This window comes from Suricata suricatta, chromosome 14, assembly GCF_006229205.1.
Source record: "Suricata suricatta isolate VVHF042 chromosome 14, meerkat_22Aug2017_6uvM2_HiC, whole genome shotgun sequence".
NCBI lineage: Eukaryota > Metazoa > Chordata > Mammalia > Carnivora > Herpestidae > Suricata > Suricata suricatta.
Genome location: NC_043713.1, coordinates 71,349,871 through 71,365,778, shown reverse-complemented (window position 1 = coordinate 71,365,778; position 15,908 = coordinate 71,349,871). Strand labels below are relative to the sequence as shown.

The following is a 15,908-nucleotide window of genomic DNA, read 5'->3' as shown; positions in this document are numbered from 1 at the left end:
GCTGCCTCGGGCCAAGATCAGGGATGCATCTCCCAAGGCCCATTGTTGTCATGAGTGGGGAGCAGATCGAGGCAGCGGCAGCAAGGAAGTAGAGAAGGATAAGGAGATGCAGGCAAGGCTGAGCCCCGTAGAGGGAGAGAGGAAACTGGGTGACTGGAGGGGGAGAGGCAGACTCAGAGCTGGCTTCTAGTTTGGTGTGTTGAGTCTGAGGTGCCTGTGGTGGGTGGGTGTGGGGTCTGATGGCCCAGAAACCTGAGACAGAGCTGGGATGGGGACCCATCGACTCATGTGTGGTAACTGAGCCTCAGGGAGAGACCCGTTGTGTCCATGAGAGCTGGGCCTGGGACTTTCACTAAGCCTCAAAAGCAGTAAAGAAGAGCTCTGCCATCCCTTCTAGCCGTGAAGCTCAGCGAGTGATGTGCTAGAGCCACGGGGGTGGTGGCCATGGCCAGCCTCTGATCCCACTAGGTCAGAAACGCCCCCACTCAGGCTTGTCGAAGCCCACTTTTTCTGCACTCCTGACTCCTGAATCATTCCTGCCCTTCCCTAAAGCCTTCTTCCCACTCCCTCCCAAAGTCAGGCTCTAGAAGGGGCTGTGGCCCCTAGGCTGCCTCGGTGCAGCAGTGAATGGCCCTGAGGTCCACCATGGAGCAAAGTGACGATGGCAGTCCTGTCCCCCACCTCAAAGTGAGCCACCTTTGTCCCCAGTCCTTTCTCTTAGAGAGTCTGTCAGAATACCCCCTCTGCCCTCCCAGTCTAGCTCAGATCAGAGACTCCGTGCATCCAGCCCCCTCTCCCCAACTAAGAGTCCCCATCCTGACCCCTGGCACCTTATATGGCAAAAGTGCCTTGTCACTGAGTTAAGGACCTTGAGACAAGAGCACACCCTGGAATATGGGCCCTACATGACCACAAATGTCCTCACACACTTCCCGGGGTGCCTTCTCCACTCAGACCTCCCCACAGCAGAGGGAGACTTCACACATACAGAGGAGAAGGCCGCATGACCACCGAGGGAGGACCTAGAGTGATGTGGCCACCAAGGGACACCCGCAGCTTCCAGAAGCGGGCAGAAGCAGGAAGGCTTCTCCCAAGAGTCCCCAGAGGGAACTCGGCCCTGCCTTCCCCTTGCCTTCAGCCCCGGCATACTGATTTCAGACTCCTGGCCTGCTGGAGCAGAGATTCCCGCAGTGGAAATAGTATCCCCTCTTGCCCTGCTTGGCCAAACTCCAGGGCAGGGTGGGGGGCTGTGGGTCAGCGGTAGAGCCAATCTTCAGAAACTTCCAGGTCAGGTGGAGGTACAACCTTGAGGGACGTTTGGGTAACACTCAGTGCTCCCAGGAACCAGCGTGGGGTAGGACCCTGCAGGTCAGTCCATCGAGGCACCTCCAGGACGGGCAGCCCACCCAGCAGCTGGCAGCAGCCCTTCTCAGCAGTGGGACGCTAACGGGTCCAGTTCTCAACTATGGACAATTTGGCCGGTGGTGGTGGCAGCTGCTGCTGTGCCCAGTGAGCAAAAGCCAGGGGTGCTGCTCAGCCTACCACAGTGTGGAGACTGCTCCCTGACAAAGACTACTTCACCCAAAATGTCAACAGGCCGAGGGTGAGAACGTGGGCAATGGATGGGCTGGGGCTGGGGCAGGGTCCCAGGTTCTACTTCATCCAACCTTTTCCTGGCACAGAGGACAAGATCCAGAGATGGTCCTAAGGCCTGGCAAGAGTGGGGGGCAGGCGCCCCCAGGCCACAAGCCTGCCTTCCCACTGACAGGCAGGCCCCAGGCAGGCACAGAGGCCCAGGAGCAGTGGCCTCGGCAAGACTAGCCGGTCTCTAGGCCTCAGTTTCCACACCTCCATGGTGGTGTCTAATGTAAGAGTCTGGAAGAGTTGTGTGTGTACTAAGGGTCCACTCCCATAACTACACCCCAAATCAGGCCAAGGGCCACCCTCCTCTTTAATCTTAGACTAGAGGGTATACAGATGGGGAGAAGGGCCGGGGGAGGGGGAGGGTGGGCCACGTTCCTGAGAGAGAGGTCTAAGGAAAGCTTGGGCCACAAGGGGCTCTGGAAGGGCTGAGTCCCCACAGTCGTCCATCTTCCAGCCTGTCCCCACCTCTTACAGGCCCAGGCTGACCCTCCACCGAAGGGTCCAGATCCTGCTTGGGTGCTTGGTTCCACTGTCAGGGCCAGCCTGGGCACACACTGACGGAGGGCCGGGTTGCAGCTGCCGGAAGCAGCCTCCTCAGTAGCCCGAGGCCTCCCCGCCTTTCCTTGGGTCTGCTGCAGCGTACACACAGGCCCCGTCCTGGGACACGGCCTGGACCACGTTCAGGAAAAACAGCCTCTGGGTCTGGTTGTGGCCCCTGTCCTGGAGCCCCTTCCGCACCTCCTGGAAAGGACAGAAGGCCAGTGCACAGGTGAAGGCAGCTTAGCTCCCCCTGCGGCAGGGGCAGGGCCCTGGGCAGAGACCTGCCAGCCCTAGCCCAGAAGACAGGACTGGGCACCAGTGGCGGTGAGGATGGGTGGCACTAGACGCAGCCTCATCTGTAGAGCATGGAGTGGAGTCTGTGGCCTCCCACAAAGGTTTCAGTGGAGAAGCCAGGCTCCAGGGAGCATGCTGAGGAGGATGTCACCCAGGCCAGAAGGAGCTAGAGATGCAAGATCACTTCTGTCCTGGATCTAAGGATTCCGGGGGCCTGGGTACAACATCTGAGGAATCCAGCGGCTTTGGTGGAGAAGTGGCTGCTGGGGACTTAGGCTGAGAGACCTCTAATTTTGTGGACCTTGAGAGCAAAGCCTTCTTGAAGGCAGAGCTTGGGTCCTTTGGAGTCCCAGCTCCTTTGCATACGAAGGGCCCAACTCAACTTCCGGCTCCTTGCCTGGAGGGTGGGGAGTACCCAGGGGCCCTGGGACATGGAAGAGAAAAGATCTTGGCCCCAGGAGTCAGGCTGCATAGGGCCTTTCATCTCCACACGGACATGAGAAGACCAGGGATCCTGGCTGCCGAGAACATGGTGAACTTAAGGCCCAGGGCCTGAAAGCTTAGGGCCCCAATGGTTGAGGAATCAGCTGGAGGAAGGACTCAAATCCTCAGATACCATTTTCTCTGAATACCATGAGCCTAAGGACACTGACCCCCAGGCTAAAGGCACCACTGGTCCTGGGGGGTAAGGTGCTGAGAGCATGTGGCTCAGGTCTGAGACAGTGAGTCTATGGAATTTGCGGGTATCAGGGACCCAGACACGTGTAGGTTTCTAAGAACTGAGTACCTTGCCTTAGAGTTATGGCACTTACACATTGATCAGTCTGTAACCTTTACACAGATCTTGGAGTGTAGAGGCCCGTGCTACTCGGGCCCCACATTTTCATTTAACATTTTGGACCAACAGGCTAAGGACCTTGGCCCACAAGGGTCTTAGGTGCCAGTGACTTCTAGATACAAAGACCTCAATGCCCGGTAGTCCCTAAGACCTCCAACCTGACATCACACTGGTAGGGCAAGGTCTCCAGAGCACCAAGCCCATGGGATATGTTTCTCCGGCTGATTCACCAATTGCCCAACATCTTTAGGTTTGAAGTCTGAGGTCCTCATAGGTGAGGCCACCACAGGACCTCTCATTGTCAGAGACTCTGTTCCTTAGCATCTAGTGGCCAAACTCCAAGGCCCTGAGGAAGGAGGACCTTTCTGGCCTTTAGACACTGGCCTTGGCTAGGATGACCCCTGGTGACCCAAGGTCTCCACCCAGGGTCTAGGGTTTTCTCCAAAGAAGGCCCGGGATGTGTAGCCAACACTCTAACTCCCCAAGGGAACAGAGGATCTTGGCCAGATAATCGGGTTGCTGGATTATCTGAGATCTCAGAGCATAAGGCAAAACTGATGTTTGCAGAGTGAAAACCTCAGTTAAGGGTCAAAGAGAAGAGCCCAGGAAGATGAGTCCTGAGGGCAAACTCACTCTCCTCGCCATGGGGAGGACCCTATGCAGGCAGGGAGCTCCTCAGACTCTGAGAATCCTTAGTCTCCAGCCCCCAGGACCAAGGTCCTCAGGGACTACATAGTCCCTTGGAGTAAATGTTCCTCCGTCTATGGTCAGTGCTCTAAGGGCCACGGGAGGCAGTCTTGACACCAAGAGCAGCTCACAGCACAAAAGGCAGCTTTGAGGACCTTAAAGCCCAGCTGGCTGACTGATCCCAGGCACGAAGCTTGGAGCCTTGAAAATCCGCCAGACTTTTCAATGAGACCTTAATGAAGGGAGAGCGTCTGCCAGCCCAGCCAAACCCTGAGGAAGGGGGGGGCAGCCGAGTGGGGGCAGGGAGTTGGACAACAGAATTTAGCTCTGGGCACCTGCCTGTGTGGGGGAAGCCAAGAAATGTCTGTAAAATCCAGCACCAATGTGACCCCCACACCCCAGAAAGAAATCCCTATGCAGACTGTCACGGGAATGATACTCTGACAAATAAACTCACACATAAAAGCTGCAAATGACACAAGGAAACCGATCACCATGAGGGAGAGTCCGCAAGGCCACAGCCAGGAAAACTGGCTTCTGGAGAGAACAGAACAGAGCAGAGACCAAGGTGCAGAGGTACTTGGCCTGGGAGAAGCATGGACACCACCCTGTTTTCTGACTTGGGGGCCACAAGCCTGGCCTGGTGCCTCCCTGCCTGAGCATCTGAACTCGTAATGGCCCTGGAAGGGGAAATGACAAGTCCTAAGACACTCAGAGACTGAGATCCTACCAGGGGCTTTGAGCAGCATACACTGAGGCATCCATCCTAACGGTGGCAGGGACGGTGGTCTTACCTGGCTGAAGCTGGGCTCATATTCCACATAGCCCTCGCTGTTGACGTGCAGGATAGGGGCTTCAATGGCAGTCCTCAGGTCAAAGCCAAGCCACAACTTATTTATGATGACCTGGGGGAGGGAAGGAAGGAAGGACACCAGCCACCCTACACCAATCCCTCCCTGCCCCTGGGAGGCTGGGATGTTCCAGCCAGGAACTCCCTGACTCACCTGAGCCACAGCAGGGATGATGAGCTCCCCACCAGCCCCGCCAATCACCAGCTTTGACCCCTGAACTGTGTTGACCAAGATGGAGGGGACCATGGATGATGGAGGCCGCTCGCCTGGAACTGGAGGCCGGATGGGTGTCACCTGCAGCCTCATTTCCAGCCAGCACCCTCCAGACCGCCCCTCCACTTCTGTCTCCATTCACCGCTGTGCAGACTGGGGCTGGGCGAGGCAGCGTGGCTGGCCCAGGGGCCACCTTGCAGCGCCCAGCTGCCTGCCTTCCTTTTGCTCGCCAGTGGGGTCCCCAGGCTCACCAGGTGGCGGGGTGACGTGGGAGTCTGGTGCGCGCCTCCAGCATAGATCCAGAAGCTCATTGTTGAGGAGGATGCCGGTGCGTGGGGAGTACAGCATTGCTCCAAAGCTGCAGGCAGAGGCCGGGCCTGAGCTCGGGCTGCAGGCGCCAGTGTCCCAGCCCAGCAGGGTGTCCGAGCACTACTTCCCAGGAGTCCCTCGTTCTAGCGTCAGCCTTCTAGCATGCTGGAGCTGCCATTCTCTCCCTGGCACTGCCCCTAAAGATCCACCTGTGCCCCCCAGTTAGGGTGTCCTGGGTAAAGCTCATTCCCAAGCGGGTCCTGGCTCAGGGCCATCCCTCTGCAGCCTTTCAGCCAGCGATGACAGAGGTGTATGGCCCCTCTGTCAGAGAAGAAGCAAAGGGTAAAGGAAGGTACTGCCCCATGGACACAAGCAAGAGGAGACTAGGGGGCTCATAAAACAAGCTGAGGGAGCAAAGGAGCAGGGCCTGGGGTCAGGCGGGCACATACGGCGTGTTGATGGTACTGGTGGCTGCCACGGCGCTGCCATCCTCCCCCAGCACAGACACGTGCGCTGTGCCCATCCCGTGGCCCCAGGCCCCGGCCAGGCTGTAGTGGCTGAGATGGTGGTCACCCCGAGCGTCGATCTGCTGGCGGATATGCTGGGCCAAAGCCTCTCCCAGCAGGTCCTGGGAGGCGTTCTAGGGTGGCCGGGCAGGTGGTAGGGACAGTGAGGTGCCAGGTGGGGCCCACACAGAAGAGGATCTCCCTGGGAGGCCCTCTCCAATGTGCCCTCCTCCCTCCAGGCTACCACCAGACCCTGCCTATCCTCCGGGCGCTCTGGGATATGGAGCCCTCCATCACTGCCTGTCTAATACCTGCCACTCCAAGGCCCCTTCTGGTCCCCAGATCTCCTCACCCTCCCGGCCCTGGGCCACCCCAGGCTGTCCTGTGCTACATCTCCCTCCAACCTCACCCAGCCAGACGCCAGAACACAGCCTAACCTTCCCTTCATGCTGAGTCCTGTGGCTGGGAAGGGAGCTCTCCACCAGCCACAGGCCACCTCACCTGGATATCCAGGTGGCTGCGAGGGTCCCACAGTCGCCATCTCTGTCCCCCGGCAAACTTGAGCGTCTCCACAAGGTGATGGTACAAGTTCACACTCCCCTCGGGTCTGGCCACGGACTCAGAGGAGAAGTTGAACCCTGGGGAGGGGAGGGGAACAGATATGGATGACCTCGTGTAGTGGGTGGAATGTTGGCTCCCCTCAAAAAAGATTTGGCCCTGTCCTGATCCCCAGAACCTGTGAATAGTACCGTATATGGCAAAAGAGTGAATTTTACCTTATATGGCAAAATGTGTGATTAAGTTAAGGATCTTGAGAAGAGCATTACCCTGGATTATCCGGGTGGGCTCTCAATGTAATCACACAATTAAATGTAATCTTATAAAACAGACACAGAGAAGAGGAGGAGGCCCTGTGAGCGGGAAGCAGAGGTTGGGATGCAGCAGACTGGAAGTGCTGGCAGCCATCGAGAGCTGGAGGAGACAAAGAACAGATTGTCTCCCAGAGTCTCCAGAGGAGTCATGGATCAGCTGACACCTAAATTTTGGACGCCTGGTCTCCAGAACTATGAGAGAGTAGACTTCTGTTGCTTTAAGCCACAAGTTTGTGGTCATCTGTTACGGCAGCCAAGGGAACGGATACAGGCAGTCCCACAGCGGCTCCAAGCCTGGACACCGCGAGGATCCCAATTCACCATCCCGCAGGCCAGGCCTCAGCCCTGGATGCACACGCTGGCTGGGCAGCTCACCACCTGTGCAGCCCACCTCCTTTGCCCTGGGCCTGGGTCACCTGCAGGGGAGGACTCACTGGGTGGATGGCACCAGACCCTTCAGCAAAGCCCCAAGTGTGGACTGCTCCAGAAGCCAAATCTAGAACACAACATCTTGACCTGTTTCCACGGCCCCATCTTTGGTATCTGAGGAGGGGGCTCAGCTGGAGAAGGAAGGCTGCCCAGAGCTATTGCTGGACTTGGAGTTCCCAGTGGGACAGGACTCTGGCTGGGAGGGCTGGGAGTCTTACCTTTGAGCACGTTGAGGATGAAGCTGAGAATCGCGCCCCCTGCTGGTGGTGGCGGTGAGTACAGGGTGTAGTCCCCGAGGGGCACCGCCAGGGCATCCACTACCTCTGGCTGGAACGCTGCCAGGTCTTGCAGGGTCAGCTGGCTGCCTGAGATGAAACAGAAAAGGCTCCATGTACAGAAGAGAAAACTGAGGCAGAGCGACAGCCACGGATCCCACATCGCATGGTAGGGCTCCCCACATCCCCTAACCGTCTAGAGCCCTAGGGGTGATGGAAGGTCTGTGGGCAGTGGCGTCAGGGCTAGGCCCTAACCAGGCTAGAGATGGGTAGACAGAGGCCGAAGGCAGGCAGATTGGTGGGGAGAAGAGGGGAAGGTGAGAGAGGCAAGATGGCCTCTGACAGACTGTGAGGATGGTGGACGGCTCCAGGCCCAGGAGCCCACAGTGGCCACCACTAACTCCTCTGTGTTGGCCCTAATTTATGGGGGCTCTGCTCCTCAAGGACTCTGACCATAGGGCCCTGGAGGCCAGCATCGAGCAGGCCTGGATACGTGGCCTCTCCAGGTCCTGGAAGCAGTCCACACTCCAGCAAGGATTAGGGAAGGGCCTGCCCTCACTCTTAGCACCCAGAGCCAGCTCCTTCTCAGGCAGAGCTGTGGGCACTGGAAACTCAGCAAAGCTGACCTTGATTGGCAATGTCCTCCAGCAGCATCTGGCCCAGCGTCCCTGTATAGAAGACCTCTGCACCTTCTGTGGCCACGGTTTCCAGGGTGGTGGCCAATGCGGGCCATGGGAATGGGTCCTGAGCCTTCAGAGGTTCTGTCCCATTGAAAAAGAGCTGCCTGGGGAATTGGGGGCAGCCTCAGGGTCGGGCTGGGTCCCGGAAGGCAACCACACTCCTGTGGGGGCTCTTGTGGGCTCCTTGTGACCCTACAGGGAGGCAGTCCTGGTCTGGGGTCCTGAGGGGCTGGTGCAGACATCAGGGGAGATGGTTTCTCTAAGACTGAGTAGGGCTGAAGCCTCTCACCTCACCCACCACCCTGGCCCAGGGAGCTTATGCCCCCTAGTTGGACCTGGGAGACCCCTGGGAAGACATGGTCAGTGGCTGGCAGGCTGAGCAAGGAGCGGATGGCCAAAGCCCTCCTGTGAGCCCAGAGGGAGTGAGAAGGAGGGCAGGGCCACAGGATGGTGGCCGAGCCCAAATCCACACCCTGGAGTCCCATCATGTGGATATGGCCTGAGCCACTCTAATTAGGTTCTGCCACAGGGAGCCTGAAAGTCTGAGACAGCAAAGTCCTGGCCTTCCTGGCCTTTAGGCCCCCAAATACCCCCATAGAGTCAACCCTCCAGTTTGAGGAGGGGCTGATGTAGAGCTGGGGTAGGAGCGAGGCAAAGACGGGCCAGAGCCTGAAGCCAGGAGCTGAGGAGGAGCCCCAACCCCCCAGAGCTCCCTGGGGAAGGGCTCACCTCAGGGATGTCATGTACAGGGAAGGCCGTAGGAAGTCACTCTGCAGGAACTGACTGAGGATGAAGGGCATGCGGTAGTCCCCGCGGAGCAGGGAGATGGTGGGCCAAAACAGCTGTGCCCAGGGCAGGCGGCCGTGGCGGCGGTGGGCCTCAGCATAGCCCCGGAGCTCCCCGGGCACTCCGATCCACTGGGCCCCTACAAGGCAAGTGGCATTGTGTCCCTGCCCCCAGGCTGCCCCCACCTTGGCCTCAGCCCCATAGCCTGTCCCTGGGGTTTTCCACCACCCCCACCCTGGCCCCACCAGCTTGGCCCCCTTGGTGTGGCAGCCAGAATGAGCTTTCTGGAGTCCACACTTGACCATGTCCCTCTCCGTTCACAGCCCCATGGCTCCCCACTGCCCTCCCTCAGGGCCCAGCACAAACTGGCTCCAGGAGCACCTACCCCATCCCCAATGCCATCTCCCCTTTGCCAGACTGGTCCCTCTGCTTGGATCACTACTCCCTACTCAGAGAGCGCCTCTCCCAGGAAGACTTCCCCAACTCCAGCAGGCCAGGACATCCATGGGGGCTCCCCACTTGCTAGCTGCTATCTCTTGGCACCAGGGTGTCCTGGTACCAAGATGCCCTTTCAGGGGAGTGTTTTGGTCAGCCCCAGGGGCCTGGTGGGGTGGGAGCCTGCCGCCCCTCCAAGGGCCTCACCTGTGCCCAGTGGCTGGGCCTCCTCACACTGGTCCAGCAGATGGGGGACGTAGTTGGCAGGCACGGTCTCCCTGGCATTGATGACTTCCACCTTCCCTGGAGTTGGGGCACGGCCTGTGAGTGCTCAGGGGCACTCCTGTGGCCGCCAGGCCTCATTGCACACCATAGAACCTCCCCCTCCCCTCCTATGGCTCTGGCCTTGCTCTAGGCCTCAGTTTCTCTCTTTGTACCATGAACTGGCCTCTATGCTGTAGGGGCAAAGAGCAGGCTTCCCAAAGAAGGGCCACGTTGGCATGGAGATTATTTGTGAGTTAAAAGCAATTAAAACCCAACAGAATCCAGAAAAGCATTTTACCATCCCCACCCGCTGCACCACAGCCTGAAAGAATGTACACAGGGGACGGGCTCCAGCAAGACAGCAATCACCACAGGTTTAGGAGATAAGCTAGGTAGGGTGGATGGGGGGGGCCTTGCAAGGCCAGTTTGGTCAGAGTCCTCTGTGTCCCATTGTTTCCCAGAACCTTTCCCTCCCCACACACATTTGTTTAGGAAACATTTACTCTCTATCTTCCTGTGAATGGCATTCCTTCCCTTTGGAGTCCCAGACCCCTATCCATTCTCCTTAGCTCTTTTTGCCCATCTTTGGAATTTCCATGTCTGTGTGGATTCCCCAGAAATTAAATTTGCTTTTGTCCTGTTAAATTTCTCTCGGGTCAATTTAATTCTTGGTCCGGCTAGCAGGGCCTTGAAGGGCAGGCAGAGGAAATTCCTCCTCCCTGTGCTAAGCGCTCAGTACAGTGCCAAGATTTGAGATGGGCTGTGAAGGCTTCACAAAGACAAGCTGGGGAGATGGCAGGGCACCGGGAGGACTCAGGAAGGGGCATGGGAGCGCAGGATAGATGTTTATAAGCACCTCCCTGTTAGGGCGTGTGGACAAGCCCATCCTCCCCGTGGGTCCCCATATGGACTCACCAGTGGTGGCGTTGTAGATGGTGAAGATGACCCCTCCGCCCAGACCCATGCTCTGAGGGTTGACGACTCCAGTGCAGACAAGAGCCGCGATGGCGGCATCCACAGGCGAGCCACGCTGCTGGAGGATGGCTCTAGGGGACGCGGCTAGAATCAGAGGCCTGGCCCCCCTGCCCCAGCCTCCCAAGATGGGCTTTCTCGATTCGCATTTACTAGGAAATGGTGACAGGTGGGTGACCTGCTGCTGCCACCAAACCCTGGGTTGTGTCAGAGACCACACTGGGCTGCCCCCTCAAATCCAGCTGCTCACAGGTCCGCAGCCCTCTACAGATTGCAAATTGTCATACCATTTACACTGCCCCTTGACATATATAAGGAACTTCTCAGTTTGCAAGGTGCTTTTGCTGTCATTATCCCCTAAGCCCTCCCAGCAGCCCTGGCTCATTCTGCCTGAGCCAGACCCCCAGTCCCTCCCAGCAGTCCAGGAGCCCAGCCTAGGCAGCCCCCACTCCCCATCTTGCTGGGGGGCACACAGGCCCCAACCCCTTTAAGACTGGACTTTTTCAGGTGACTCCAGGATCTTGCCCTGCCACCAGGGGCTTGGCTAATGGGTTCCCCAGACCTTCCTGGGGCCCCAGTGTCTGTGGAAATGCTCTTCTGGCCTTAGACTCCCTATCTGTCTGTGGGCACGAAGAGGTAGGCCCTTAAGCTTCAAGGTGCTGGTCAGACTGGCCTGCATCAAAAAAATGACCCTGTCCTTATGGCACAGCCTGTACAGCTCGCTGGGCGTTGCCTCTTCCCAGACACCCAGGAATCCCCTCCCCACCCAGCACTTTAAGGAAGCAAGCGTTTAAACCAAAGAGGAAGTGGACCTGGTTCCCCTCTCCCACTGCACTGGGCCTCTGAGCTCAGCACCCTCCCTCAGCTCAGGCCTGACCACTCCACCCTGGGCTCACACCCCTCTCTAAGTCACATATCCTTTCTCTGGGCCCACATGTGGGCACACATGGCTGCCACGTGGATGCATGCAATCTTAGAATGGGAAAGGGGGCACAGGCCAGCAGCATGACACAATATAGACAGTCACATCCAGACACAGAGAAACACAAATGCTTAATAAAGATAAAACAGCATAAACAAAAACAAAAGGCAAGCTGTACAACCTTTTTTTTTTTTTTTAATTCCCATTACAGAAGCCTCATCTCATCTGACCCATTGCTTCCTGCCTCTGGAAGTGCTTTCTTTCTTTCTTTTTTCCTGGAAGTGCTTTCTGTTCTCAGATTCCAGGAGACACCTTCCCACCACCACCACCACCACCACCATCCACCGCGCTCTGGTTTTCCCCACACCTCCCTGGCCTCATGTTGTTGGAGGCCTCGGACTCAGACCTCCATCCTTGTGCACTACATCTCCGCCCAGATGAGCTGATCTAGGCTCAGAGCTTAAAATACAACCTCCACCCTGATGATCCCTAAATTTTATCTCGAGCTCAGACCTCTCCCTTGAACTCCAGGCACATCCCCAGATACCTCCTCTGGGTGTCTAAAAGCCATTTCACTCTTTTTTGTTTGTTTTGTTTGTTTCCTAAGTTTTTATTTGAGGCATTTCACTCTGAACGTGACCTAAACTCTACTTCTCTACCACCTCTGACCGCCCCCCCCAATGGCTCCTTTCCTACCTTCACTATTTTAGAAAGGACAGAACCATTCACACCTCTGTGCAGGCCATGAATGCCCGGGTCCTTCATGATTATTCACTTTCTTTCATCCCCAGATCCAGGCTACCCGCATCTCTCATGCAGGTTGTTGCAACAGTCTCCTACTTGATCTCCCTCCATCTGCTTCCCCCGCCCCTTACATTTTTAACAAAATTAGTTGTCAAAGTGTAACTCAGACATCCCCATAATAGGAAACTAAATAATTCAGACCAGACTTCCCACAGACCACTAGAAAAGCCAGACAAATGGAAAACATCTGCTTAAAAGCATCACAAGCTGGGAAGAAATACTGGTCTAGAGAAAGAGAAGCTTACAGAGGGAGAGAGATGCTTGCTGGTCCTGGAAGGAGTGGCCAAGAGGCCACACGATGCTTTCGACACCCTAGTGCAGCTGGGGGGTTGAGTATGCTGTTGAACCACACTGGACATGGGTCCTTGCTCTAGAAGTAAAATGAGAAACAGGCCAGCCTTGATGAACCCAGTGGCCCAAGCTCCAAGTCTTTACTGTTAATCAAATTGGATTAAGGTGATTCCCAGGTATTCTGGGCCTCAGATTATTTCTAAAAAATATTTTTAACAATTTTTAACATACTCCCCAGATGCTAAATTTAAAACAGGCAAGCAAACAAGGCAGTAAGACAGCATAAACAAAGCCCAAGAGAAAGCACAAACAATGAAGAAAGACCCATAGGATCTCCAGATATGAAACTGTCAGACCACAGACTTCAAGTAACTACATTCAAAGATATAAAAAACAAGATTAAGAATTTCACCGGAGAACTGGCAGCTATAATACGTGGAATTAGGAGCTCAATGCTAATAGTAGATTAACAATGGATTGGATAAAACAATAACAACAAAATTATGCAAACACTGACATTTATAACTATATTCATTTCAGACAGTAGGTTTTAAGGAGACATATTATTAAAGATAATAGGAATACATTATTATTATAAAAGCTCAATTCAACAGGAAGACATAAGAATCTGAATGCGTGTACACTTAACAGTTTAAAAACATAAAGCAAAACTTGACAGAACAAAAAGAAGTAGACAAATATACATGGTAGAAACATTTAGGCTGGAAGGCAGGTCAGGAACTTATAGAATAAGCAGAATAAAAATCTACAAGGCTGTAGACGATTTGAATGACACCACTATAACAAAATGGCTGAACTGACCTATACAAAGTGCTGTACTCAAAAATAACATGGTTGAATACAGGTTCAAGAACACATAGAATATTTGTGTAAACAGATCATTTTCTCGACCTTAAAGCAAGTCTCACAAGTTTCAAAGAACTGAAATCATACAAATGACTTAGAAAATCCCCACATATTTGGAAACCAAGAAAAACACTACTAAACAGCTCACAGAACAAAGAAGACATTACAATGGAGATTAGAAAGTGTTTCAAACCAAGTGCAATGAAAATACTAGACATCAGAACTTGGGTTATCAGCAAGGGTGTGGGAGGAAGGGAAGGGGAGGCAATGGGTCTGAAGAACTCCTACATTACCCACAGGGTCTCATAGGGAAGAGATCAATCTATGAACCTTCATTCAGATCACTGCTACAGATTGTGTTAGGCAATCACTAGCTTATGGGTGAGTGAAAGGTAGCCAAGAGAAGACATGGTGCCCAAGAGTTCTGGGTCCCACAGCAGAGAGCCCCATCCTGATGAGAGGTCACTGTTGTAGAAGCAAATTGAACCGGACAGGAACCACAGAGGCAAAAGAAAGAGAAAACAATTATCAATAAATAGGAGACCATTTTCCAATCATTTCGTGAAAACAGCAGAAGGAATCCAAGAGCCATGAAATGATAAAAGCTATTTTGACCTGCCTTCCAGCCTAAAAGTACAGGAAAGTTTATCTTGCTTGACCATGAACAATAAAACTTGTTGAAGTCATGCTTCAGAAAAAAAGATAAGGAGCAGAATAAAAATCCATGGAGGCATGCTAAAAAGGATGAGCCTACAAAGCAGATGTAAGAGGCAACTTAATATTTCAAAATGTGTAAAATAAATTAGAAGAGGTATAGAAGCAATGCAGGGACAGCATACACCAGAATTAGAAAAACTGCAAATGAAGAAACTGGAAAAGATGACTTAAAAAACAAAATTATAGAACTCAGGAAATAATAATTAACATAAAAGAAAAAATTCCCTGAAATGAAGACTAAACACAAACACAGAAGAAACACCTACAAAGGTTCCTTAAAAGAAAGAGAAGATGAGGGGCACATGGGTGGCTCAGTTGGTTAAGCATCTGACTCGACTTCAGCTCAGATCATGATCTCACAGTCTGTAGGATTGAGCCCTGCGTCAGGCTCTGCACTGACAGTGTGAAACCTGCTTAAGATTCTCTCTCTCTTAGCTCTCTGCCCCTCCCCCTCTCACTCATTCTCTCTCTCTCTCTCTCTCTCTCTCTCTCTCTCTCTCTCTCTCTCTCATTTCTGTCTCAAAATAAATAAACATTTAAAAAAAATTTTTTAAAGATGGAGCACCTGGGTGGCTCAGTTGGTTGAGTGACTCACCCTTGACTTCAGCTCATGTCATGATCTCTTCGTGGGTTTGAGCCCCATGTCAGGCTCTGCTTTGACAGCATGGTGCCTGCTTGAAATTCTTTCTCTCTTCCTCTCTCTCTGCCCCTTCCCTGCTCATGTTCTCTCTCTCTCTCAAAAATAAATAAACATTAAAAAAAAAGAAAGAGACTATGAAAGGGGGGAGTTTTTAAATAAAAAAAGAGATGAAAAAGAGATTTTAAATACAAAAGACAGGCAAAGAAGATCAAACACACACATAATAGGAGTCCCAAAGCAGAAAGTCAAATCTATGGGACAGAATAAGTAATAAATACTATAATTCAAGATAACTTTCATAATTTAAAAAGAAAAAAAAACCCACACAAAATTTTCTCTGTATTGAAAAGGGCACTCCACTGTGTGAGAAAATCAATTCAGAATACTCAACAATGAGATATATTCTAATAAACCTATTAGACTTTAATAACAATTATTTGGGCATCTAGATAAAATGATTATTCTATAAGAGAAAGAAAATAAGACTGTCATTAGACATTTCAACACCAATGCTTTGTTCCAGGGAGAGTGAAGCATTATAATCAAACATTCAAGGAAAGAAAATTTGATCCAAAGATTTTATATACAGCTAAACTGACCGTCACCTACAAAGGCCACAAACTGCTTGTTATAAACACGCAAGAGGAAGAGAGTTAAGATGGCAGAGGGGCTTGCCTCATCCCTCAAACACAGCTGGATTAACATCAAATCATTTTGAACACCTGTGAAATTGATCTAAGGATTAAGAGAAGAACCTGTACAATTCAAGGGAGAGAACGTGGCAGGTATGAGGTGCCGAGTGTGAAGTGGGGGAAAGAAAAGCCATGGTGGTGCTGAGGTGAGAAGGAAGTCCCTTTTGTGGAGAGGAGAGAAGGGAAGAGAGAACAGCACATCAGGCCTACGCAAGAAAAACACTTCCCCAATACCATTGACTGGGGAATCAAGAGGAACTGACTATTGGAAGTTTTTGCAAACAGTGGAGCTCAAAATCTGAGCATTTAGACGTCTGTGCAATTCAATGGAGTAGATCCAGGAAGGCAGTGGTGCTCCCGGGGAGGCGTGGACAGCGTGG

General features: G+C 53.3%; 1 protein-coding gene across 3 annotated transcripts in view; it reads right to left on the bottom strand.

The window, feature by feature from the left end:
* Nucleotides 1-1,927: 1,927 nt before the first annotated feature.
* GGT5 (gamma-glutamyltransferase 5) overlaps nucleotides 1,928-15,908 on the bottom strand; it is a 30,727-nt gene continuing 16,746 nt past the window's right edge. Inside the window, exons 2-13 of one of the 3 annotated variants that reach the window (XM_029922643.1) lie at nucleotides 10,539-10,669; nucleotides 9,567-9,662; nucleotides 8,868-9,063; nucleotides 8,085-8,242; nucleotides 7,402-7,548; nucleotides 6,384-6,520; nucleotides 5,826-6,016; nucleotides 5,319-5,425; nucleotides 5,183-5,211; nucleotides 5,008-5,148; nucleotides 4,798-4,908; nucleotides 1,928-2,385 (exon numbers count right to left, since the gene is read on the bottom strand). In XM_029922643.1, the coding sequence (XP_029778503.1) occupies nucleotides 2,239-2,385; nucleotides 4,798-4,908; nucleotides 5,008-5,148; nucleotides 5,183-5,211; nucleotides 5,319-5,425; nucleotides 5,826-6,016; nucleotides 6,384-6,520; nucleotides 7,402-7,548; nucleotides 8,085-8,242; nucleotides 8,868-9,063; nucleotides 9,567-9,662; nucleotides 10,539-10,669 (1,591 nt within the window). In that variant the 3' untranslated portion in view covers nucleotides 1,928-2,238. Of the gene's footprint in view, nucleotides 2,386-4,797; nucleotides 4,909-5,007; nucleotides 5,149-5,182; nucleotides 5,212-5,318; nucleotides 5,426-5,825; nucleotides 6,017-6,383; nucleotides 6,521-7,401; nucleotides 7,549-8,084; nucleotides 8,243-8,867; nucleotides 9,064-9,566; nucleotides 9,663-10,538; nucleotides 11,263-15,908 lie in introns of those variants that run through there. The other 2 variants (XM_029922641.1, XM_029922642.1) reach the window with 2 other exon arrangements.